The sequence below is a fragment of the Apteryx rowi genome, unplaced genomic scaffold, assembly GCF_003343035.1.
Source record: "Apteryx rowi isolate R43461 unplaced genomic scaffold, aptRow1 scaffold_116, whole genome shotgun sequence".
Lineage (NCBI taxonomy): Eukaryota > Metazoa > Chordata > Aves > Apterygiformes > Apterygidae > Apteryx > Apteryx rowi.
Genome location: NW_020447375.1, coordinates 1,041,299 through 1,067,346, shown reverse-complemented (window position 1 = coordinate 1,067,346; position 26,048 = coordinate 1,041,299). Strand labels below are relative to the sequence as shown.

The 26,048-nt window shown below is 43.2% G+C and overlaps 1 protein-coding gene across 1 annotated transcript in view; it reads right to left on the bottom strand.

The window, feature by feature from the left end:
• Nucleotides 1-5,664: 5,664 nt before the first annotated feature.
• The window catches only part of PRKG1 (protein kinase cGMP-dependent 1), a 433,746-nt gene continuing 413,362 nt past the window's right edge, over nt 5,665-26,048 (bottom strand). Inside the window, 8 exon segments of the mRNA XM_026081056.1 lie at nt 5,665-5,763; nt 10,607-10,673; nt 11,765-11,827; nt 11,926-12,048; nt 13,073-13,236; nt 16,408-16,549; nt 19,329-19,418; nt 23,239-23,378. Of these exon segments, the coding sequence (XP_025936841.1) occupies nt 5,665-5,763; nt 10,607-10,673; nt 11,765-11,827; nt 11,926-12,048; nt 13,073-13,236; nt 16,408-16,549; nt 19,329-19,418; nt 23,239-23,378 (888 nt within the window).

Below are 26,048 nucleotides of genomic sequence, written 5' to 3'. Positions count from 1 at the left end.
CCGCGGCGCCCCCTGGCGGCCGCGACCGGGGCTGCAGCGGAGCCTTCCCGGGGCCCCCGTGTGCCACTGTGCACACACATATACGTGTATAAATATATATATGCATATATATATATAATGTGTATATATATGTGTGCGTGCGCCTCAAAGAGCTGAGGCCAAATCCTTCCCCGTCTTAAGTGTCAGCCGTAGCAAACTAGCTAGGTGTTACAATATATGTATATATTTTTTAGCTGCGTGCACCCGTTTTGGCCAGAACTCATGCACTGAGGATGAGTAACAATATGTTATAGCACTGATGGTTTTTTTGGGGGGGGAAAAAGGGGAGCAAAATGTGCCCAGCAGCGAGCGGGGCCGTACCGGGGCTCACGGGTGTCCCCAGGCAGGAGCCTTGCACAGATGTCATCCGGTGCGGCAGGAGGGAGAGGGGGTGGGTGGAAAAAGTAGCCTTAAGAGGCTACAGCCTCCACCTCGAAAAAGTATATATATTTTTTCTGATGTCTTTTCATTGGGGCAGCATGTTTCTTTAAAAAAAAAAAGGGAGGGGGGGAAAAAGAAAAACCCAAGAGACATTGCTGATATTTGCTGTGCGTAACAGTGAGAGAGCAAATAATTTGTGTTTGAAACTGGAGCTTGGGGAAAGGAAAAAAAATAAAAAAAATCAGGTGGTGATGCTGCAGCCTGGCATCTTCTGCTATCATGTGACTTTATTTTTTCCTTAAAGCCTAACACTGCTGTTGACTTCCGCTGTGATGGGATCAGAGCCAGGCCATGCCAAGCCATACCCAGGGCACTAATGTCTTTAATGAGGTGGGGGTGAGTTGCTGGGGGTGCTGGAGCATCATGCAGGAGGTATGGCCTGGTGGGGTGACCCAAAAAACCCCCCGAAAATATCATTTGGTGATGTTTCCCCGCTTCTATTTAGGCAGTTATCAAGTTTATTTGCCAACTGGAAGGAAATGTTCTCGTCTTCTTCAGCAGCTCCTCCAGTGTCCCCTCTCCTAGGTGTCTTCTCCATTGCGCTGAAGCACGGACCCTCAGCCTTGACTACGGTGCGATTTAAATAGCCGCCCGCTATTTAGCGCATCCGTCAAATAATTTTGGCCGCAAGGGACCGCGAAACAGAACACAAAATGGGCTTTAAAACGCCAAACCACGGACGCAGGATTCTCCCGCGCTTGAATTCCRGCGGGGAAGGAACGCCCCAAAACGGTGCTCAAAAGTAATTATTTTTATTTCAACTCTATAAAGTATACAACAGGCACTCGGCAATTACAGCTGCGGGGAAAATACAGAGCGAAACCAAAGCAGTTAAATTTACGGGGGGGGGGGAAACCCCAAAAAACAAAGAAAACAGGTTCTTAAGTCTACATCAAAAGAGTGCAACTGGTCAGCGACCATTCGACGATGGACGTCTTCCGACAGACAAAACCCTTTTACGTAGAATCCGCGGTGGGGAGAGGACGGGGGAGGGGGGGAAAGAAGAATATATAAGAATACAAAATCAATGACCAGTGTAAAACCAGCATCGACCGGCAGGACAGGCAACTCCGAATGACGTTTCCCTTTGCTGCTAAAGCCCGAAACCGTTCCGAGTCTCGGCGCTCTGTTTTACGCCGCGGGCAGCTGCGGAGGAAGCAAAAGCGGTAACGTTTTCGACGGGGAGCTTTTGGGTGGGCCGAGAGCTCGCCTCCATAAGGACTTGCATATAGAAGAACTCATAGAAAGCACGGATCCTGTTTTGTTGAGTGGTGCAAACACGATGCGGCTTTGCTTTTTTTTGTAATGGTTTATTTTTGTCGCGGTCCAAACGCGGTTTTGCTTGGCCGCGAGGACGCCCGATCGCCAAATCCGTTCTCGGGGCGGACCGTTTGCAATGAAGTTTAGAAAACGTGGTATGTTGGACCGTTACTGCACTATTAGTTCAAATCTGCACAGCTTAGCAAAACAGGAATACCTGTATACAGACTGATAGTATGTCATATATTAATTTGACCCGCACATACATTTATACATTTCACAGAAATGACTCTGTATCTCATTAACAGATACACAGCTCTGGTACATTGAACAGAAATAAGAGAACAACTTCATCATTTCTGTAATTCATCAATATTATATAATAAAGGCTTAGAAATCGGTAGCAGAAAGAACTGTAAAACGCAGCAAGCTAAGAAAGGACAACATTTTGAGGTGTGTTTGTCTTTGTCATGCAGCATAACACCAAATTTGTATTTTTTTTATAGGATGCCATGAATTTAAGGCACTTGCAACAATGCCAGATAGCTAGTCATGTTCTAAAACCATGGGACAGATGAGTAACAGTACAGTTGACGTAAAGTTTAATAATACTGACAATTATGACATTAATTCAAGTCTACTTTGATCTAAAAACATTACATTACAAATAAGAAAAGGAAGTAATAATGCCATGGAACTCTAAATAAAAAGTTATATGTGTACCACAAAATATCAACACGAAAATATCTATTTACATAAATATTTGCTTGTGGTCCTGCTGTTAAATAAGAGTTTACTATGGATAATGCAGCACTGTAAGAAGCTACAGATCATCTGTATCTTATGACACCAATCTTAACACATTTGTTTTAAATATGGTAGCTGATTTGCCCTTATGTAAATACACCGTCGTCCCATATATTAAAAAAGGAGACAAAGAAGAAAAGACAGTATGTGGAAACACAGAGGCAATCAGTTGTTGTGAATATATATATATATATATATATAATGCAACTCAAATATATTACTCATAAATGAAGACGTATATTATTAATATACATATGCTAATTATGTTTAACGTATGCTTAGTAAAGGTGATGAAAGTTGAGTGAGGTGTCCGATAGCAAAATAAATTTATATTCAATACAGTGCATGCCACACGGTTCAGGTATTATTGTATGTGGCACAAGGAAAAACTGATAGGCAGAAAGAAAATAACTCCTCAGGCCATTTTCTAAAACATTCTTCCTGCAATGTTTTCAGTTCTCCCCCGAAAAACATCGTGATGCTCTTTTCCCGTGGCAAGTCCTCGCTCGACGGATAACTGAATCTCAAGTGCTAAATATTGTATTACTTAGAATTGAGACAAACTCCTCTTTATAGTCTTCTGCGCAACGGCAACCAGTGCGACAAGTTTTCTCGTGCAACGTAGCCACATCACTGAGTGAAGAAAGAGGGGGACACGAATGCAGAATTCGGCTTTGACACAGTCGAGCGACTGTTCGTTTGGTAGGACGCCTAGTGGTTATTTTAGCCCTAGTATTTAGGGTTTGCTTTCAGGCAGGGTTTTCAATCCTTACGATAAACGTTTAAAACCAAGCGTGTATTTATTCTATGCAAGTAATTCCCGGTAGACGTAGCTACTGCCTTTTCCCTATGGTTTTCGAGGCAAACAGATGTTAGTACAATGCCACACGCGATTAATGAATAGCAGGAATAACCTGAAGTTACCGCGCTGAAGACGCTAACTCCCTCGCCTATTAAAGCATGAAGAAAATTCAGTGAAACAGACTCTTTTTAAAGGGGGTCTGCAATAACTGAGCTCTTCGGCAAACTTTAGATACTGTTGAGACTGTCAAAGAAGTGGGGAAAAGTATCTTTTTAATATGCTCTATTAAGACTACACAAGTCGCTTGCACTGTGAAAATGGGAAAGTGTTGGGAATTAGCATCAGAGAAATATATATATATATTTTTTTACCGTTGACGCGTGTGTTTTCTTAGCACTCCCCTTTTTAAGGTAAAACTCCTGCTCAGGGGAACAAGGTCAAAGCCTGGACTCTCGTCCTTTGGAAAAATACTCCTGCAATGAAATTACTTGTGTATGGGGACACACGCACCATAAAAACCGACAATTCCCAGGAGCTACCGAAACGTAAGGGATAATTCACAGTCGTAATCGGAACAGCAGATAACCCATCGCGACTAGCAGAAGTTGGTCTTTCGACTTCCGTTGTCTCCAACAGCTCTTGGCAACTCTGCGATCAAACGGGGCAGCATCTGCCAAGCTTGGGGCGGGCACGGATGCAAGCAGGTTTCGGCAGAGTCRGTACAGAGTCCGAGAGCTCGGGCTTCGTGTAGGAATGACGGGATAAACCTTTAGCCGCGGGTACGCCTGCCAAGTAGGCATAGAGGACAGGATTTTTTGGTTACTTCGGGGTAAATCAGAAGAGACTTCACTAAAGCAAAGGAGCCGCTCTTGCAGAAAAGCCGTGGAAGTGAGAGGAAAGCGCAGGTGTAATAGTGTTACTTTCCCAGCTCTTCTTTATTTTTAGGGTTTTTTTTTAATATGAGGTGCCTCAGCTCTAGCCATCACCGTGCCTAAGCACGGTCACTGAGGACTTGGTACTTTGGAGATAGGTAAAGCAGTAATCTCACCCAAACGCAACATGTTTGCGTTGAGCTAGTATCAATTTTCCTTTTAATTCCACTGACTTTCCCGTGGAGTATCTTCTGACTTACTCTGGTGCGGCATTAGAATTACGTTTTGACGTGCAATCTTCCAGACAGAGCCAGCACGCTGGCCCCGTACCATACGTCTTATTTAAAAAAAAATTGGCTTTGAAATAAATGTGGAAGAGATGCAAAAATGGAGACTTAAAGTTTTCTGTTCTTAGAACGCGATGGAAAATGATGCTTCTTGCTACATATTTCTGAAATGGTCATTGACTGAATAGGTATATTCACAGACGAAGGATGTACATAGCACCTATAAAGTACATTATGGGTCTTATATTTTCCCTTTGGGTTCTAAAAAGGTAAAAGTTAAGCTTAGTTTCATGTCTAATAGCTAATCAGTAAGACCAGTTGGCTGCTGTCGCTTTATTATAGGACCATTATTTAAGCGCTATTTTATATGTAAAATGGATAATTTTATGATTCTTTTCATGCAATTATGTATTTGTACCAAAAAGAAAGGAAGAAAAACAAAAAAGCCTTGTGTTACACTATGTTCTCAGGTGTACGTGAGAAGCGACCCATATCTGCCTTAACAGTTCTTAACAGAATCTATAGCAGTTGTGCTTTGTTAYGTCAGGTTAAAAAAAAATTCTCAAAAAGAAAGAGGAACGGTAACATTCAATCTCGTCACGAATACTGCTCGGAAAGAAAAAGGACAAACCTTACCACTGCTTTTGACACGAACTCCTTGACCGGTGTTTTTGTGGTCCTCCTTTGTTTCTACCCTGGCCTACAGTAGAAGACCYACAGAGCTTGACGTGTGGGAGTAGCCCAAATCCTGTACTGCGCTTCGCTACAGTACTTAATAAATTATTATTGATCCTACTGATAAAAGCCAGTACCTTGCAGCTAGAATTAAGTGCATCTTACACTATGTATCTTTCAACTTTTATAATTAGAGCATAGCAAGATCGTTGCAGTGATAGAAAACGTATTTCTTTACTGGTGAAAGGCTTTGCGTCAGGACCACCATGTCAACTGCTATTTTAAGTTTGAACATAAAACATGAAGAGCACTATTGTCATCTAAGCAAGAAGTCCTAATGCCACTGTAGTTACTGTAGCAGCATCAATCAAGGCATCATGGTGACCCCGAGCACTAATCCTCCCCAATTCTTTCAGTTCTGCTGGCAGCCACGTCCCCGGAAGCTGTCTTCAGCAAGGCAGAAGCAGGTAAAAGAAATACATTAAAAATCTATGTCCCATCCTGAGTTGTCATCAGGGGGTGGTTCCTCATTGTCCTCAGGGAAGCTGTCGAAATTGCTTGTGTCTGTCGGAGATGCAACCTGTCGAAAGAACAGAGTTACAAGGTTGGGTGGCTGACTTGGCTCRTTGCGCAAGCTCGATTTTGGACCTCTACAGAATACCCAAGTCTTGCATTCAACAATTTTCTGCTCAGTCCCAGGAGGACTTGCCACAAAATCCTAGCTGGTTCCCTAGTACCGCTACCGAGGATCCAGGCCCTCTAGGATCTCTGGCTCAAGAACTTTCCTACCCAGTTGGTTGGTAGAAAAACCCCTGCCTTCTTCCAGGGCTCTCTCTCTCCTAAAGCTCAGGATTTCAAGTTGTGGCTCCAGGATCCTGATTTTGAGGCCGCGAGCTCGGCCTCCGGTGGCTTTGAGATTGCCTGCAGAGCCTGCAAACTGAGAGAAATTGATATTCCTAGGATGCATCTGAATTTCCAATTACGAATTTTGACACAAATGAGTTTGCCCTGAACTATAACAGAACCAAATATGAATGCTCCCAGTGAAGCAGAAAGTCTGAGTTTCAGCCATCTAATAGGATTATGAAGGCTAAGTACCTTTCTCTCTCTTTTTTTTTTTTGGGGGGGGGAATAGCGTAACTTAAAACCTACTCTAATTAGATAATTTAATTTTTCTGCTTTATGACAATAATTAAAACTTTCTTATGCTGGGATCCTGATAGAGTCAATGTAATTTTAAAAACTGAAGCAATACAAAAATAGACCAGCAGCTCCTCCAGGCAAAAATAATCTGTGTCTTACTAGAGTAAAGTTAGTACCTTCAGCAGTACCTCAAGGTCGCCAGTGCAGATTTGGGGAGGACTGCACTTCCCACAGGAATGCTGTTTAAGGAAACACTTGGCACACGTTGTAATAGTTTCACRTCCCTTGTGTAGCTGTTGGAGAACTTATTGCCAGAGTCCAGCTTGTCCTCCAATAAGTTTGTGAACCAGTCCCCAGTTCAGGAGACGTATTTGATGCTGGATGCTGCTACAAGCCTTGGGAGAAGGCTATTTGATCAAATAAGAGTCAGAATTCAACTCTGAATTTGCTACTCAGCTGCATCAGCATTTATCTGCTCCTTAAAACATCTTAGTGAAAATTAAGAACCTTAAATACTCAACTCAGTTTGAAAAAGCATGTAAAAGCTTAATGGAATGATGAGATGCTTCACTTGGTACTGAATACTATAATTCATTTTCTCTCAGTTATTTTTTTTCTGTTTACTGTGTTGGTGGTGGCACTGATAAATTGGAGAACCTTCACCTCAGCTGGAGGTTAGGGTGTGCTCCAAGCTCACTTTCCTCCACTCCCATGTGCAGTGACACAGGGCTAGAGGGCTTCTCTCAACTAGGAAATCCATACGCGAGCTTGCCCCCCAGAAGCAGGAGGGTTGGGAATAAACATACAAGCCAACAGGTATCAAAATAAAACAGATGCAGCTGTCGGTATGTCCATTCCCAGGGTGGATGCACACGAGCGGCAGCTTCTTGTCGAAAACATCTCAGAAATGAKGGTTCCTTGGTAAGTGGACTGTACTCAGTAAAAGCATTGGCAGAGCTCCACAAGGCTGCTCTGCTGGCGTCAACTCTTGGGGCATCTTTGTTGATTGAGCTCTAGGTTAGATGAGCCCTTACTGGAAATGAGTCCTGCTTTGGGAAACTGATTGCATTTGAAAATGCAAAACCACCTCACAAAATAAAAAAAGCTGAGTGTGCCCAATGGCTAATATGTAGGAGAGGGTTCCTCAAAAGAAATACAATTTAGGGAAAAAAGTTGGATCAAGTGTCACCATGCTGGCTGATGTTCTGTGATGCTAATGTCCACAATTCCCCACAGCTCTGAGGTCCAGGTCACCAATACGTGGCCTGCACTCCTTCCCAGTCAGAGACATTGGAAGAAATGCCCCTCTCAAAGCCCACCCCAGACAGGAAGGGACACTACAGATTCATCCCCTCTCCATCCAAGAGGGTAAAGTGCAAACACCTGTATCAGCTGCCTGGTTGCTTATTGGCCTATGGGCTTGTGAGGAATTATGGCACAGAGATCTGCATATCTTCCTCAAAGGAAAGAGCCAAGATCCAAGACTGCACTTCTTTAGGAAGAGACACTAGGAGTAGGAGTGTCTTTGCAGGACATCACAGATTTAAGCTGCAGTATCAAGGCTCAGTTGCTTCCCTGAAGCAATGTCCAGAAGCAGGCTGTCCTTCTGGTAGGACGGAATTGAGATCTATCCTAAAATCCTGTGGAACAAGAGCCAAGAAGTAGCTTTTGRTTGCCTCACCAGTAGTACCATGTAACCACTGATGTGAATTGAAGAGCTGTGAAAGACTGTTCTCTTAAAAAAAACAGCTAGTCTGTATGTTTAACCCTGCTGGCTCCTTTCCAACTCACACAGAGAAGTGGACTGACTGAAGAAGAAACGGATTTTTTCTCCCAGAGTTAAGTATTTTTTGGTCAGTTTTCAGATATGTCCCTTATTGWCAGTTGAACTTTTGCCAAAGCAACTGAGTAGGCTGCAGAAAACAAGGTTGTGGGGTTGAAAAACTGTCAAGAAGGTTCACTAGCTAATGTAGGGATGTTTCAGAGAAGATCTTAACAGCACGCCTAGAGAAGACATTAGTCCTAAGAGATCCAGCAAAGAATTAGTTGCGTTGAATTGGGCTTAGGGCAACGTATGGTTGTCAGCATTGAGAAGAAGCTGTCCTGGAGGAAAGACCGAGGCCTTTGAAGAGGGAAGACTGCTCCCATCTACTTCAAGCAGTGGGCTGGCTTGGTGTTGGTGGACTGGCTGAATGGATGGCAGCAGCTCACTCTCTTGGGGGCAATCACAGACATGTTTCCTGGTGGGAAGTCACTGGACCCAGGAACACACACCCTGATAAGGCCAAGAAATAATGCCAGCAAAGCGGACTGGGTGCTGACACGACCCTTTCCTGACACTGCATTGGGCCTAAACGAAAAAGCAGAGAGAATGTGATTTCCCAAGCCCTGCATAACTGGCTGGGGAATGGTCCCTRCAGGTAATGCCAAAGGAACAGAGACAGCGTCTGATGGTGGAGCAACATGCCAGCTTGGTATATCATGGAGGAATTCATGCACTTGGAGAGTAGATATTGTTGAAGTCACTGCTGCCTGTTGTTCTGTCTGAGGGTTAGACATGCAGGGTGCTTGGTAGTAGTGTAACCCTCTCCCCAGCAATAAAAGACACTACTTATGGCTGTCTGTGATGCAAAAACATGCCACTGTAAATGATGGTTGATGTCACAGTCCCATATATCAAGCAAGGAGGTCAGTCCAGTAAAAAAAAAGAACAAAYGGGTTCAAGAGGCTGGCCAGAATGTAAGCCTTAAGCTGAAGCCCCAAAAGTTTTAGGAAATAACAGCAGAAACTCTAAAGATACTGGTGAGCATGCAAAAATAAAAGTCAGAATATAGCTCAGCTAGCATGAATGCTTGGCAGGGTTGAATCTCACAGCTGGGAGGAACTGAGGGGGTACTGTACTTAATCCTTCACTTAGCCCTCCACAGCAGACTAGCAGGGCTAATGTTTCAATATCCACGTTGTGCATGGACGCACAGATGAGCACGCAAAGGAGAATGCGTGCGTTTAGGGTGCAGGAACATCTGGCGTAGCAGCAATCTTCAGGAGGTGACTACTTGGTTGAAGAGACAACTACAGCTATCATCCACCAGTGACTATAAAAGAACTCAGATCAAACTTGACTTGATATTAGGTAAAAGCATTGGATACGCTCTTACTAAACTAAAAATCCACTAAGAACAATAAGGAAGACACATCTGGACATTTTCAGGCTACACTGACATCCTGCACATAGCACAGGTAAACCAGGAATTGAAACGGGAAGTAAAGGAGTAAACTTGATTTCATTGTCTGACTTAACGACGCATGCCACAGGGAGAGAGGGAGACACAAAACCCTCTTGCTCTTTCATCGCTGTGAAGAAAACTTGGTGCCGGAGGATTTAGCCCTGGAGCCCTGCGTGCTACTGCTGCAGGAGGCACAGGACCATGAGTGGACTGAGCAAAGGGGCACAATGAAATGTGATTGCAAATGTCGTTCTCTTGATGATCCCGCAGGAGAGGCATGAAGGGAAAGGGATTAAGCCGAAACAAGGAGGGGAGGCTGCAGAACAGAAGGGGCCAAGGTAATTTCTATCAGCTAATCCTGTTTGGTTTCCCTYTGCAGCTGGCTCTATGGGTGAAGAGCTCACAAAGACATCAAAGGAAGAGCTTTGCTGTAAAGGAAAATGAGTAGCGCTGTCTCTCGGAGTCTGCTCCCAGTTAAACATAAACTAGTCGGTAACAGAGCTTTTCATGTAGGACACGGATGCAGGAGAAAAGGGTAAAAAGCACAAAAGAAAAGACAAGGGGAAAGGTTAGTGAGAAAGGAAAAGGGAGGAGSCATACAAATCCCACTTGCCCCACCAAGAAAAAGAAGAACGAGGAGAAAGAAAGAGGACACATCAGAGAAAAGGGGTGAAAGTAGCAGCTCTCTGCTGAAATGTGAAAAGCAGAGGAAGAAACAAGTGGAGCAGGTGAAAAAGCACCAAATAGGTAGTAGTGGGAGACCCTTTCCCACTTCTCCTGCTGGGAAGAGCACTTCTTCACAGTCATGCCCCCAAACCTCCTTCCCCTTGAAGAGACTACCAGGAGATAAAGTATACATGAAAATGCCTCTAAACTTCTAAACTGACTTTGTCATTGGGCTTTGATTTCTTTTTTCCTTTGACAAGCATCTTCAAAAGAAATACAGGCCATGCTTGTACCCACTTACCTACAGCGTATTAGTGCTGGAACTTCACAAAATTCATGTTAAAGAAACTTACTGGCAGAGAAAGAGAAAATAAGTAGTAAACTTACACTGGGTATTATAGGAGGTGTCAGTGTCCCTTTTCGCAACCCTTCCCAGTTAAAGCCTTCAAACCATCTAGAAGGGAGAGAATAAGAAAACAGATCAGGAAGTTAGACCTATGGCCAAGATATAATTGTAGCACATAATGAAATTTAGGTTGCTTAAGCTGTAGGTTTTAACTCCTGCAGTTATGTTCTTCAAAATTGTCTAATTAGTGTTAATAATTTTTCCTGTCATCTTTATATATGCTTTTTTTCAGCTGAAAATGAAGCGTGTGGAGCAACCCAGCAGTGATATAATGGCATGTATAAATTACACATGCTCAGAAGAACACCGTTCTTCACTGCAGGTGTCCTGGCAGCTGCTGTTTGCTTCCTGTAGGGTTGATCCCTCTCAACTGAGACCCTTTATATACCGTCTTCATATGAGATTTCGAGCTAAGGACCTGCACAGGGACGTCCTCCTCTCCATTTGGGTGCCTTGGGTCTGCTCGGGCTTTGGCAGCTCAGGCAGGTGGGTGAGCCGCGAGTTGGGCCTTCAAACCCATCCACCCCCAAATGTCCATCCAGCACATTTGTATTGCTTTGRGGATGGGAGCAGAGAAGGACCAGCATGGATGAGATGAGATAACCTGCTGAGGTTGAGATAACCTGCTACCAGGATGTGCCCTGAACTCATTCCTCTCAAGCAGTGTGAAAGCTGCTCTTGTGAATCAATTCCTGCAGAAAAATAGAGCTTATAAAATGTCACTTAAGAACTCTGTACCATCAGACCAGAAGGGATGGAGGACTAACCTTATAGGTAGCAAGAAAGTTTGTCTAGGGGGGAGGGAAATATAGGAAAATCTTGGAAAGTGGTTCTGCAAACCAAAAAAAGTGCAAAAAGGCAGTGGCCTAGTTGGATTGTTTCCAAATGATCTTCTGCATTATAGTAATCCATGTGTAAAGGTCTTACTCAATGTGCAACGCATTTTGCTCACAGGTAGGGCTAGAATATATACCAAAATACTGGGGAAAAAAAAAAATCTGATGCAAATTAAAGTCTAAAGCACAAAAGAAGGGACAAGCCAAARGAATTCAAGAAAACTGATTTTCACAGAAAATTAAAGTGTTTGAAATGAATGTTTCTGTGGGTTAAAATGATGGATGGTTGGTGAAGACACTTACTTGTGCTTTTGGATATCTTTTACTCCATTTTTCAAGTTCCCTAATCTTTCTGATGGATTGTCCCTGTAAAAGGAACAACAAAATTGGTTACTTTTTTAATCATTCTGAGGGACTCATTTCTCTGTGCCTAAGATAAAGCTGATTACATTTCATGCATTTACCTGCATAGTTTTTTAATTAAATTAGCAGCATTTTTGGCAATCTTCTTTGGAAATTCAATCATGTCAATTCCCCTTAATATGATGTTGTAGGTCTTCATGGGGTCTGGGCCTGAGAAAGGTGGACTTCAGAGGAGAGAGAAAGAAAAAGATTAAAGCTCATCTTTAAAATAGCATTAAAGACTGTTACAAAAACCAAACCAAACCAATCCATAGTTCCCTATCGTGTGAGAAATGAGAAAAGGTAGATGACAACTAGAAATGTTTTGCCTCCTATGACCTTAACCATTTTTTGGCCATGGAGCTCTGATACYCCCTGGATTTAAGGGATGTTTTCCCAGCTGGTGGAAAGGAAGTATTAAAGAGGAAAGTCATGTTCTCCAGGCAGCACAGGCTAAAAGCTTTGTTTCCATAACGCCCCAAGTCCTGCCAGCCTGAGGAACAAGGGTCTGAGCTCTGCTCGCTGGCTTATTTTCTATTTGATGCTGTGACACATTGTTGTTGGGGATTAATTAGGTTTCCCTTGGTTTAACAGAAGAGAGGGAAGTTGAGTGAAGAACAGTATACAACAATATACAAATAAACAGCTCCTAAACGTGGAGAGTAGGGTTTGCTTGCTTCAGGCTACACTGTCATGCATGTGCCCAATATATAAGAGAACCGAGAACTGCATAAGTGCTTAAGAAGCATAGGCAAGAAGAGCGTTTAAGGTGGCAAGCCTTGTGTCTAAACTAAATAACAGAAGGGATGGATATAGCGACTCAAGTCTCCACCGCGTCAGACCTACCACCTCTCTTCCAGAGGTGCAAGACCCCACTACACTCGCACCACCCTGATGGAATTGCAAACCCTTTCCCCACCACGTTCAGCTCAGCGGCAGCTACAGGAGCCAAAAACGAGGGTGGGGTTTTGGTGTCATTTTACAGCATTTCCTAAAAAGCCTAGCAATGCCTTGCCATTTGAGGGATCCATACGGAAGCTACGGTTAAAAAGGAAAAAAAAAATTATTTGGTTCAACAGTACAGTGTTTAGGCTTCTCTGTGCCACTATAGCAAGCACCCACTCTGAATCTCCTGGGCTTCTAATCAGAGTGACAATGGCAGAAATATTCTGCTCTTTTTATCAGCCGCGCCGGCTCCAATGCCCATACCTGCCAGTCAAGAGTTCATACATTAAGATTCCCAGTGACCAGTAGTCTGCTGAAATGTCGTGACCTTTGTTCAGGATGATCTCTGGGGCTACGTACTCTGGAGTTCCACAAAAAGTCCATGTTTTCTTTCCAAATCCTATTTTCTTTGCAAAGCCAAAATCGACCTGTGAAAGGAACAGAATTCCATCACAGCACAGAAAGAAAGGCAATTTCAGCCATGGGGCTCTGTTTTTCTTAAAGCGAAGCAAAGCAGAAAACAGATTTCCTCGTGGGAATATTATCATAACTAAAGCATTGTGGGTTGTTCGGAAAGCAGACATCTGCAGTGACCTTTTTTTGCCAATTTATCCTTCGTAATACAAAATGGAGATTCTCTTGAGGTAAGAAGAACAAAATACAATGCTCTGAACATTTCTTGGTAGATGCAGCTTTATATCACTCACAGCTCAGCTTGTTTTGATTTTTTTTTTTAACTCCCCGTCTTTACCTGAACTATTGAATGAACTATTCTGCTTAGTGCATTGACTTCAGAACAAAAGATCAGCGTCAGCGCTCACGCCGATTCTCCTCCTCTTGTTGAAACTCAGCTCAGTCCATCAACTGCTCTGCCCTCCCCTGTCCTCAGGGCTCTGCTTGCCCATAGCTGTGGTCTGCAGCACACTCTGCTGTCCCCTGATGGCTGTGAAACACTCCTACACCTTCCTGCACTAGGGACGGGCAAAACATCAGTACTGCAGTCCTAAATGGATGCAATCCCCAAAGGATTAGGGTTGATCATGCTGTGGTATCTGTGATACTTCTCTTGTGCCACACTGTGCAGTCTCCCCTAAACTGCCAGTGAGATCAAAACATCTTAGGAGCTGGGGGTTGATGATGGGAAAGGTGGAGACTCTAGTTCGGACCCTCCTGGGGGCTGGGAGAAGGACAGCCCTGCAACCAATCCACTTTTCTCATCTGACACGTTGCTGGACCCCACCAGCCTTAGAGAAATGCTGTGGAGGATAAACTCTGACTAGTGACACTTGGCGGTACACTTCTTTGCTGCCTGGCCATAAAGGCCTCTGATGGTGCTCATCGGTTGCATGCATGCAGTGAAGTGGCAGCACACCAAAATGGTCTGACCTACTGCTCTGGCTGCTGTTGCTGCTCCTGAGTTTCTCTTCCCACAGATAGGGAAGAGTCCCTCATCCCAGAGGCAGAGATGCTGGCCCTTGGTGACTCTCAGGGGGGGTGGGAATGCAGAAGACCATCAGTGCCTCTTGGAAACAGCCCTCCTTTTAGGGTTGTATTGCCCCATCCTTCACTGATGTAGAAAAGGCTTCCCAAGTGCCCACATCACCACCAGTTAATAAGGGTGATTCCCCAAAAGGGGGTGAGACAGCACCTCCCACCAAGAGAAGTCCTTTTTTCTCCCTTTCTCCACAGGTTCAGGGAGATTTTTGCAATCCCCAGACATCTGGTGCACGCCTTATGTGCAGGGCACATCTACATTGATTCTTGACGCAAAAGAATAATACGAGTGAATAGCACAATAAAGTGAAACCCATGGAAACACTCCTAGCATGAACATTTTTGCTGTGGCTTTACTTACAAACCCTCAAGAAGCCTTCTGATGCAATATTAAGATGCAACACATCACCACAGGGTGGCAAGATGCCTGTGGCCATTTAAGCCCGGACATAGCAGTCATCAAGGAGTGGCCAGTGCACAGTGCAAAAACCCCACTGCCACTTTCTAAGCTCTTACAATAGAGTACAGCCATGTACATTATCCTGCTTGATCTCCAACTACCTTGTCCTTCACGAAGACATGCAGCAGGAGAAGGCCACATGTTGGTTGCTTTGCAGTAATATCAACATTTTGGGTTCATAATATTCAGGGAATAGGAGTTGAGCCAGGTTACTTAGCCCTCTGTCAAAGCAACCTGGCATTTGTGGGGGTGAAGGTCTTGCAGAGATTCCGCCATCCTGGTTTGAAGAGGTGGATGCTGCAGGAGGACAACACTGAGAAGCACCACGACCTTCTGAGAAGACTAGTTTAGCCAGAACCTTAAGCAGTCATCTCATAGGAGTTTCCACAGATCAGTCAGGTGCGTTTGCAATGTTAACGCAGAAGTGGCCTTTACTATTAAAGCATAATGTTGCCTAGTAGCATCACCTTCCCATGAGTGCCTATGCAAGGCAAGGCCCAGGCAAGGACTCACTGGGCTGTTAAAACTGAAAAAAATAAGCTGCAATCTCTTCCTTGCAGTGCATGTGTTTAGGAATGGATGTCCTTGAGACTCCAGTGTTCAGAGGCACATCCCTAATGGCAGCTATGCTTTTAACAGCCTTGGTAAAATGCTCTTAAGAGGTGCTTGGTAGAAGGCTCTTAAGAGAAGGCAGTTAAAATGCTTAAGTGCTATTTCATCCACTAAAGAACGAGCCCCAAACTGAAAATCCAGCTTCACAGAGTTGTTTTACATCCGACTGCCAGTGTATTTGCCCAGGACTGCAATAAGCATGGCATTGATATAATTTGATTACGCACAATTGGCATGATAGGTAACGTAAAGAATTCAAAACTGGAATGAAAAGAGCAAGCAGAGCCTCTTGAAAAAATGGTGTTCTCTTACTTTTCTCTCCCACTCTTCAGACATGATATTGCAAACTGTTATAGGTAACTGCCAGTGTGTGAGGTGCTCCAGTGAACTCCAGTGAACATTGGCTTTATTTGAAACTATGGTGCTCAGGCACATACATAACCTCTTCAATGAGAAGTTATAGCTTTAGACATTACAACATCGCCAAAAGCTAAGACAAATCAAAATTGAATCCCCCTACTAAAGCAAGAAGCTGTATCAGCTACAATTTAGCAGCACGGTCTGACGATCCAAAGCAATTAATAATAATATTTCTTGCCATGACAATGTCATGATTAATATTTCCATTAAGAATCATGTTTTTTTTATGTGTGGAACAGAACCTACTCAGAAACACCAGTACTCTGCAAATTTGTTTTTACCAGTCACCAGGATTGTAGCTCTGAACGCCAAGCTTTAGCCAGAAATAGTGTTTTACAGCTCAGCTAAACCAGTACAGTCTGCTGGAGGCCAGGAGAATATCCTGATGATGGGTGACAACGTGCTTGCCCTGCTCTTAACTCAACTCCTACCAACAGCCACCGGCAGAAACAGGACCCTTGGCTGGGTGGACTTTGTTTCTGACCCTTGATGGTTAATCCTATGTTCTCCTCTACCCCTAATACGAGGTGTCCTGTACCAGAAGAAAGCCAGAAATGTTTTGGGGTTTTTTGTTTTTGCTTTTGGAGTAAAGGAAGACACTATAGGCTCTTACCAGTTTGGCATAACCTCGATGATCCAGAATGAGGTTTTCTGGCTTGAGGTCCCTATAGATGATTCCTTTGGAATGCAAATAGGCAAAAGCTTCGACCACGCATGCGGTATAAAATCTGGTCGTCGAATCTTCAAACGAACCTCTACGTAACACGAGAAAGGGAAAGAGGACAAAGCGATTAGTTTATACAGGACTGAGCCATCACTATGCATCGCTAGGGCTCAATTTGGCAAGGTGCTAGCCATTCTACCCAGAGTTAAGTCAAGCATTTCTTTTACCTCTAGGGACTGTTCTGCCACATTCTCCCTCCTAGATCAAGTCCTAACATAAAATCACATTTCCAAATGGCTTTTCCATAAAGCCAAATTTTCCAACGACTGACATCGTGGTGTCAAAAGAATATGCTTCACTGCAGCAACCCACAAGCTGCTAAAAGAAATCGTACTGCAGGACAGCTGTCAGCACACGAAGCTCAAAGCAAGTTAAAAATTTTAAGGAAATGAAGAAGGAAAGCATCTGTGTGTGGATGCTACCTTTATGCTTTAATCAAATGGCAAAAGGACGTCTCTATAAATCAGCACAATTAGGAGAATGCCAGATAGCCAGGTGTGCACTAGATAGCTACTTGTTAGCTGCCAACCAAATCATTATGTTCACAATTTTTTTTCTCTTATTAGCAGCCTAAAGCCATATAGTAACACCAGTCCAATCTCTTCCCTTACTTGATTTTATCCTGTTGTTACAATATCTATACAGTTCAGTAGAATCATTCTAATACCTGGAAAATGCCCACTACTGAACTTGCTTTTATACCTAAAAGCAACCACATTTCCATTTTGGGTGTTAGCATCTTTGCCTTCAATCCACATTCATGTCAAACATTCATATCTAAAATATGTTAAGTTGTATTTTATAATTGCATCATACAGGTAATGATTTACAGATAAGTACCTTGCAAGCAAAAGGTGATTTTTTATTATAAGCCTTTGGGTTTTGGGTCATACATACATTTTGATCCCCACCTATTGTGGAGATCAAGAACTCTGAGACCAGTGCTCGTAACTGAGACAAAAGGCAAAAAATAACAGTTGCTGGAATTTGAAGTGTTAATTTCAAATTCAGCACAAACTGCATTGTTGTATCCTCATTTTATTTTCCATTTGCAACATGCTTCCAGAAGGAAACCACATGCCACTACCCGCCTTGAGCTTACGCTCCGAGTTTGACGGTGGAACGGTAGAGCTCTGCTTGCTGCAAGGCGGACAAAAGTGCTTCTAAACTAGGTGGCAGCAGAACCACAATTTAAAGGCGAGAGATGTAAAGATTAAAGGATCAGGCTCTGAAACAGAAAAYGAAAAAGGAATACTTTCTGACACCTGGTAACTTTGCTACTGTCCTACTTTTAATGGTCCACAGAAGGCATGTTTTTAGGAATAGGAAGAATCAAAACCATTTGTTCTAGATAATGAAAAAAATTGTATTTGCTTTCTGAGCGATCTTTCTAATGCACTTCTTTCACATTTTTTTCAGTTATATGAAGTTATGTTCCAAGTATGATGCTATCATATAGCTATATATGATTTATCACAGTTTCCTGCACCAAAGTTGTGCTACGTGCACATATCATGTACACTCACACAACCCACGTTCGTTCTTCTTCCTCTCTACACGTACAAAACCAAAACCCTGCCAGCTCAAGCCCTCAAAAGAGAGGAAATACCAGAACCACAGTTGCCCGTGCATTATGGTGCAGTCTTTAATTACATGATTTCATACTGTTTTTTTCCATTGCACTTCTCTCATTTTGTGCCGCAACTGAATGATGCTTCTTGCGGGTCTACGTGTGACAACTGTCTCCCACTTCCGTGCGTGGCCCTAAGCCTTGTTTACTACATGCTTCCCAGACTCTGAACTACTGACTACCTCCCAAAATTTCCTCTGGCCTTCATCACTACCTGACTGCTTCACAAATATTAAGTTTAAGCATACAACGCCTCTGTGATATGATAGCAATCACAGTTACAGAGGGGGAACAGAGGAATGAACTTTGAGATGAAGAAAGCAAGCCTTTCTTGGGGGTGTGCAGCTTGGGATGGGATGTGCTGATTTTTCAGAGGGCTTAGAACAACACTGCGCTTTTTATGTTGAAAATGCACCTTCCCATGGATTTCATCTCCACTGTGAACACTCATTAATGTTCACATAGGTTCAGCACCGGAAGGACTCCATCTCCTCAGTGTGTCTTGCAAGAACGCATGGAGACCTGACTCCATGTTGCAGGCACCGCCTGTCTGGTATCACCGCATGCACCAACGTAGGGCCAYGCTCTGCCTTCACCCATGGTGCCCAGAGCCTGCATCATCCAAGTCCCACATTTTTATATTAGGTGCCTGAGTCTCCAGCCAGACTCCCCAAAAGCAGGAATTGTAGCATGAGCACTGGCGACAGCTGCATCCCATGCCTGGAAAACGTTACCATTAAAATACACCGCTAGCAATTTAAGGGTACTGAGAGCTTCTGATAATCTTTAGAGATGATGAGACAGAGAAAGGACCGTCAAAGATACATCATAGATGCAATTCATCATATGACTATCATCACTACCCCCACTGTACTTTTTCTGGCATTCTTTGACAGTTTTCAGAGAGACCATGACAAAATACCCTGAAATATGACTCCACTTGTATAAAGCCTTGTACATACTAGATGTGACTTAAATCAGTCCTTAGGGTATTCTCAGTCATAACTAGATTCACTTGGTCTCTAGTCAACTGTATAGGAAAAGATGATTTCCCAATCTTACTAGGATCTTAAATCAAACATAGYGTGGTTTTGCCCGTGGAAGATAATGGTCTTAAGTTATCTGAAGGCATATTGGAAAATACTCCACATTTTCCACACAATAGTTTCTTAAAACTTACCTGTCCCTGAGAATTGTCCAGAGCTCTCCACCTAGACAGGCTTCCATCAGCATGTACAAATACTTGCTGTCCTTGAACGTCCTGTAGAGCCTGTTGTTGGCAAACAAGAAAATGCAGTGAACGGTCCCACCTTCTTGCAGACCACGCGCTTCATCCTGAGCAGTGCCACAAGACTAAGGTGAACCTTTCAGAGCCACTGCTACATTTATGGGTATCATTTCAATCTCTCTTCAGTCCTTAATATCCTGTGGGAAATACTTCAGCAGCAGAAGTTTGGTATTTGAATGGTGGAGCACACCGCAGACAACAAAAGCTGAGGTCATCACTACTCTGGACACTAAATATAAAGTCTGCCATTTCTAACTGCATAACTTGGTATTTGGCTTTCCAGAGAAGTTTTCATACCATTTTTTATGACATCCATATCATTTTATTCTTCAAGCTGTGGAGTCCAGCGGTAGATCCCCAGTCATCTTTCCATTTAATCAGTTCAAAGGAACGCCACCCGATTTGTGATTCACTTAAGAACTCAAAATTAACTGATTTGCTAATATACTTCAGAGAGTTTAAAAAGAATCTCCTAACATTTAGGTAACTAAAAGCACCCTTCCTTTTCCTTCCAGGGACTGACTAGGTAGGAAAATTTGCCTAAAAAGATAGATAGATGGGCCAGGGTTTATGAATCCATGCTATTTCTCAGCTGTGATCTAAATTATGTGGTAAAATCCCTGCTCTGTGCCAGCCCCTGACACATGAAACAAATGCAACTATGAAAATTAAAATAGGGCATTCAGTACTAGCTGCTTTCTTGAATTTTAATATTGAACCATTTTTTCCCCCCCAAAGTTCTTTTGTTTTAAAGTTGCAACTGAGGTTAGGAGGAGCAGTATTTCAAAGATTTGCAGGAGGATATGAGAAGAGGGGAGGAAAGACGTTAGGGGAGGGCTGGAGTTTTGCTTTGGAAGGGAAGGGAAATCCTCCAGACACTCTGCGACTGTGAGACCCGTACAGAAAGTGATGCCGTCAATATTAAATTGATATCAGTCCATTTGCGTTTCAGATTCAGATGAATGCTTCTACCTCACAGTTACACGGAGAGGTATCATTTGAGGCTCCCTGAAGAAGCAGGCACGCTATATCCAGATATGGTAAGGGTTTCTTTGCAGCTGCACTGTTTAGAAATTAATTTTAAAAATCTGAATTGCTCAGCACAGTTCTGCAGCAATAAGGGATTCTGAGGCATACCCTGTTACGGAGAAATTGCGTGATGCATGGAAATCTCCAGAGCTAAAAACTAAAAGGCTGACATTGTAACATTATATCAATTAAAACAGGTGTTTTTGCAGATTCTAGCTCTTCAAAGCCAGCGAGAAATCCTGTTATTCATATCTTTCATAGGGCTGTATGATAGACCAGGGAAAAGACTAGCAGGATTTGATTCCTTTTGAAGGCACTCAGTTAAATATTAACTTAAGGTATATGRCAAAACATACCGGCAGTTACCACTTGGCTCCCATACAACTTCATATTGAGAAGATCTTCACTTATGATAACATTTCACGACCTACATCTACAACGCAGACATCCTTGCCTCAACACCTATTTGGCTCTTTATCAAATTCAGGTATAGCATTTGTTCTGGAAAGCTATTAGTTTATCTATGACTAAGGTTTTTTTTAGTGACGCTTGGCATCTTCTGTTTCTTTTGCCTGGTTTAATGTACTTTTAGCAATCAAACTGAACTATTGCTCAAGGATTTTTCATGCTTTTATGATAATACTTTTATTTTCTGCTTTTTCCAGAATTAGTTTTGCTTTGGAATCACYGTCAGGCCAGACTGCTTGTGCCAGACCACTCAGCCTTGCTGAAGTCCTCTGCGCTACAGCCCGGGGAAGGATGCCCTGAATCATGACTGGGTTTTGATGGAAACCAGCACATAAAGCATTGGAGAAAGTTCTTCCCTCACCCTCTCCTCTTGTCTTCTTTTCCACTTTTGAGCTCAGTTCAGAGCAGGAAAAAAAATTTCAGATCACTTCCCAAGATCATCCAGTCACTGTTGTCCTGTTTCAGTGCTTTGTTTCTCAGCACTCTGCACTAGTATAATTTTTTTCTTACTTGATTATTGAAGGATAAACATTGGGAATGAGGACAGTATAGTGACATGTATTTATTTTATTAGCTACAAAGATCAGTCATTTACAAAAGTCTGCAGCTTCACGCTCTTTATTTGAAAGTGGATATTCTTGAAATTGTGTCAAAAAGTCCCTGCTGTTGGCTGGCCCCGCACTTCACCTTCCATTAAATTAGCCTATCGATCCAAATCAAACTTCAGAAAAAATATCYATATGCTGAAACAGTTTGCAAGGAATATTTGGCTCGAGCCTAGGTAATGGGGGCATGTTTGTGAATCAGATAATAAAAATCATCAACGTGTAAAGGAAATTGAAGCCACGTACAGYGTCATCCTGTTTACTCCAGCCAGCAACAGTTGTGGCAAATGAATCAAACGTGAAGATGAAATAAATGCTTCAAAAGYAACAACCAGCTCAGCTGGTGATAAAAAGCACTCATATAGTCTTTTGCTTTACTGCTCCACTTCAGTTGAGGAAAAATAGCCTTTGGCAGAGTAAAACCTGAGCTGCAGAGGAGACTTCTTTGCCAGGATGGCTACAGCGAAAGGCACTGGGGAGCTTCACAGCATTGCTCTGTGTGGAGCTGGCTTAAAGCCGGCAGGACTGAGGCTGAGCAAGAGCTAGGGAGACCTGCTGGTCCCAAACTCAGTTTGGGACCCATTTTYGAGGGCTCTGAGGAGAGCGGCACCTCGCTGCTGGGCAGAGCTGGGATGGTGGAGATGTTCCCAAGTGCTCTGAAGGAAGAAGCTGACTGGTTTCCATCCTGTGCTAACAAAGTATCTCTGGAGCTTCCTGGGAGCAGAAATGATCTCCAGCAAAAGCCAAGTGCCTTGGTCATCTATTTTAGGGTGGGATGAATCACCCTTGTGAGGTTCCTTCTGCTCTGTGCTGGCTGTGGAGGAAGCCTTGGTGACCGGCTTAGACAAGAGGCCTCATTTGAGATAGCTCCTGTTCGGCGAGAGGCTGCCTATCACAGGTCCCAATCATTTAACACTCTTATTCTAACCTAAAACACGTAAAGGATCATCTCTTCATCCTGTTGACAAATATTCACAATTCTTTAAGTGTCAGAGAATTTGGCTATTACAGTAAAAGCAAACAAAAGTGACTGGCGCCYGTTTTTACACATTGAAAAGTTGCAYCTCCTTAAGTTCTGCAGAGGAATATGGTTTTAGAGCATTTACGCACGAAGAGTTAAGGGACAGTGAACTGGAYCTAGCTAGTACGCCATAAAGAAAAGCGCTGAATACAGCTGAATCTTTATTTGCATGATGGCTCCTGATTTAGAAAGAGCAAGCCCTGCCTTTCCGAGGCCATTTGCAACAGAGGAAATTCAATATTGAGCCAAGTTAATGCTGAGTCCCGGAGGGCACGTCTACACGGAGCATTGCACACAGACATCGGCAAGCTCTGCCCATGCTCCAGGCTGGTTACGTGTGTGCTCAGAAGCAGGAGCCACGCAGCCATGTTAGCATGGCATAAATCCCGAGGAAATAAGTTAAGTCCCAGCTTTAATTTAGGCTTGGTGTCACACTGGTAGCATGGGCAGAAATCCCCCATTCGCTATGGGCAGAGTAATCTCATGTTGGCCTGGAGAAGACTCCATCCTACGGTGCCGTATTAGCAGTCGCTTACTGGGAAGCTACAGCTAAAATGTTTCTGTAGTGACGCAGGGACTATTCCTATACCAYTTTCACTGCAATGTGGTTTTAAATACTGAGATTTTTCTATACTTTGCTTCSCTGGGGGAATGAGCGTGTAGGCTGAAGGGACAGTACCTCACGATGAAGTCCGAGTGAGCGCTCTGCATTATCTGCTTCTCTGACCGTATGTGCTCCTGCTGTCTCGTGTCCACTATGTGCCGTTTCTTCAAGATCTTCATGGCAAATGTTTTCGATTCTTCACTTTTCAACTGGACCTTGGATAAAGCAGGCAAACCCATCAGTTAGAAGCAGGGCATATCTCCCCCCCCGCAAGCTGTGACAATTTTTAATATAATGTTCGGCATGGGCGCCAAGTAGTCTCCCCACCCCAAGAAAACTGAAAAAAAAAMCCCCMAAACCAAATTTCTTTCATAGAAAGCCAATTCAAATATGGTGCAATACCCAMATATGGGTGGGTTTGGTATGAACCAGATTTCTAAACGTTTCACATATTGCTGCATCACGCACGGTTGGCATGTGGGCTGCTACAGTATGCCATCAAATCGAAAAACTATCTCTAAAACTCACCGTGTCAAAGGGAAAACCCAACCATCAGCATGACTCTCGCGTAAGATGTTGCTAGATTCAACTTGCATAAAGCCTTTCTCTATAACTAGTAACATATGCACCGACGCTGGCAGGGAAATGCAGTCCTTGAATGCTTTCAAAGCTGCCTTTTTCACGGCACTGCTTTGTCACATCATTATTTTTAACCTTGAGCCTCAGGAACCTATTTTTAGCCTGGTTTCCTGAGATGAGGTTGAAGCGATCCACCTGCTTGCTTGCCAATGTTACCCTAGTAACTTCTGAACCTTAGAGCATTTCCAGGCAGGGCTGAAAGGCAGGCACAAATCTCAAAGACACTTCTAATCCTGCAAATTGGTTAAGACTGATTGCTGGGCAGAGGAGAGAGATCCCAAGGAGTGCTGGCAAGGAAGGAACGGAGGTGTTAAATGTCCCCTTTTGCAGAAGACAGGTGCTCAGGCTGGGTATGAGCAGTGGAAACATTGCAGTCCCTTCCTGTCACGTGGATCATAGCAGAGATGGGGTTGGTGATGGGGGGGGGAAGTGAATATATTGCATKGGCAAGAGACTTGGGAACAAAATACACAAATCCATGGGAAACCAGGCTCATCTGGTTCTGCAGCTCGAGGAGAAACTTGCTTTCTAGGAAGACTGTGAGCTAAAAGATGGAGATTATTTCATCTCCTGAGTTGAAGTATGGGATTGCTTTGGATCCACCCAAGCTCCTGAAAGTCTCAAGTCTTTCATCTTAAGTCTTTATTGACTTCCTATTCCAACAGCTGACACCAGTGTCCATTTGTCAAAGAGCAAAAARCTGGGTGCAGAATATCCACCTGCCTCCTGGAGATGAACATCTTTCATGGCATTGAAGATGCCTTCAGGAATGGCAGAATGAATAGGTGGAAACTGCTCTGTCTCCTCCTTTCTCCACTCATTACTACAGTTTCAAGTTGACTTGATATCGTGCAGCTCTGCAGTCCTGCACTGCGCACACACACAGTACCAGAACAGGCAAAAGGAATATATTTGTACTACTATCTGTCAGCTCCCCTGGCACATGCTTCAGATTGCAACCAAAGCATACATTCATTTCAGCTGTTGGAAATTAATGTATCCATCCTTTCCAACTTGGCCATCCCTTACTAGTTACCACTGAATGAGAGAGAAAAAATTCTGTTTTTCTTGTAGGAACCTGGCTTTTACTTCCAGCTTCAGCCAGCAGACAACCTGCTCATCTGTTGTTATGCCCAAGAGCAGCTTTAAAACGTTAGACCAAATCAGAAATCCAGCTTGCCTTTTAGATTAGGAGATAACATTCATACAACTGCATTTTAATGTAATATTTTTGTATTTTCTTGATAACAGAAATGTGGGCTGATATTAGACATGGCATCTTCAAAACTTTTCCTAGGCTGTCCTTGCAACCATAACCTTGACCAGTTTCCTCTGCATTTGTTTTGTTCACATAGTAGTTCAGCCCATGAAGCCTCTGCCAGAAATCAAACTGGTACTGAAATGTCCTCTCTAACCCACAAAGACACATACGTTTTAAGGAAATCAAAACCAAAAGTCAGATTCTCAGCTGGTCAAACGACATGCCAAACCAATTCTCAACACCACTACAAGGGATTGAGCAATACACACTAATAAATGAGAATCCACTTTTCTACGGCCAAATATTTCATTCTAAATGTTTTGATTTATTAATGCTACTTCAGAGGTTTCATCCATAATGACCCAAAACACAGACATTATAGTTCATGTGTTACCAACCATAAATCATGTCTGCTCACTGCCTTTTAGAAAGAAGCTGCAGAATTTCATGGCATGCACTTTGTACAACACAGTTTAAGGTTGGTGAATTTAATAAAGTCAGGAAAATCTGAAGATGAACTGAACTTCCTCAGATTACTCTCGTCCTTCTCAAAACATCTGTGGAGATGTCAATTTTACCAACGTTCTGCTACTACTTTCATAGAAGCATCCAGAGATTTGCTGGCTTGTATTCTTTGCTCTTGGCATAATACCGCTGTGCAGAAATACCCGAGCACTCCCATCCCTTGCAACAAAAGTGGTTACCTGTCCTTGCATAGCAGCAAATACGTGTTTGCTCTTAGGGTGGTTGTAGCTGCCACTTTACGTCTTGGACTTTTCTTTTAAAACCACTTGGAGTTTCTGTGTGATGTCTGTCCTCTGATTTGTGGCATCTCATTTTCCCCACAGCTGCAAGCATTTCTAACCCCACATGAAAAATTTTTTTTCCAGAGGAACTATCCCGCATTTCACACTGAGACTTTCAATTATTATCTTTGCATGAAGCCTGTGTTTGCCATTTAATCTTTGGGGAGAGAGGGTACAAA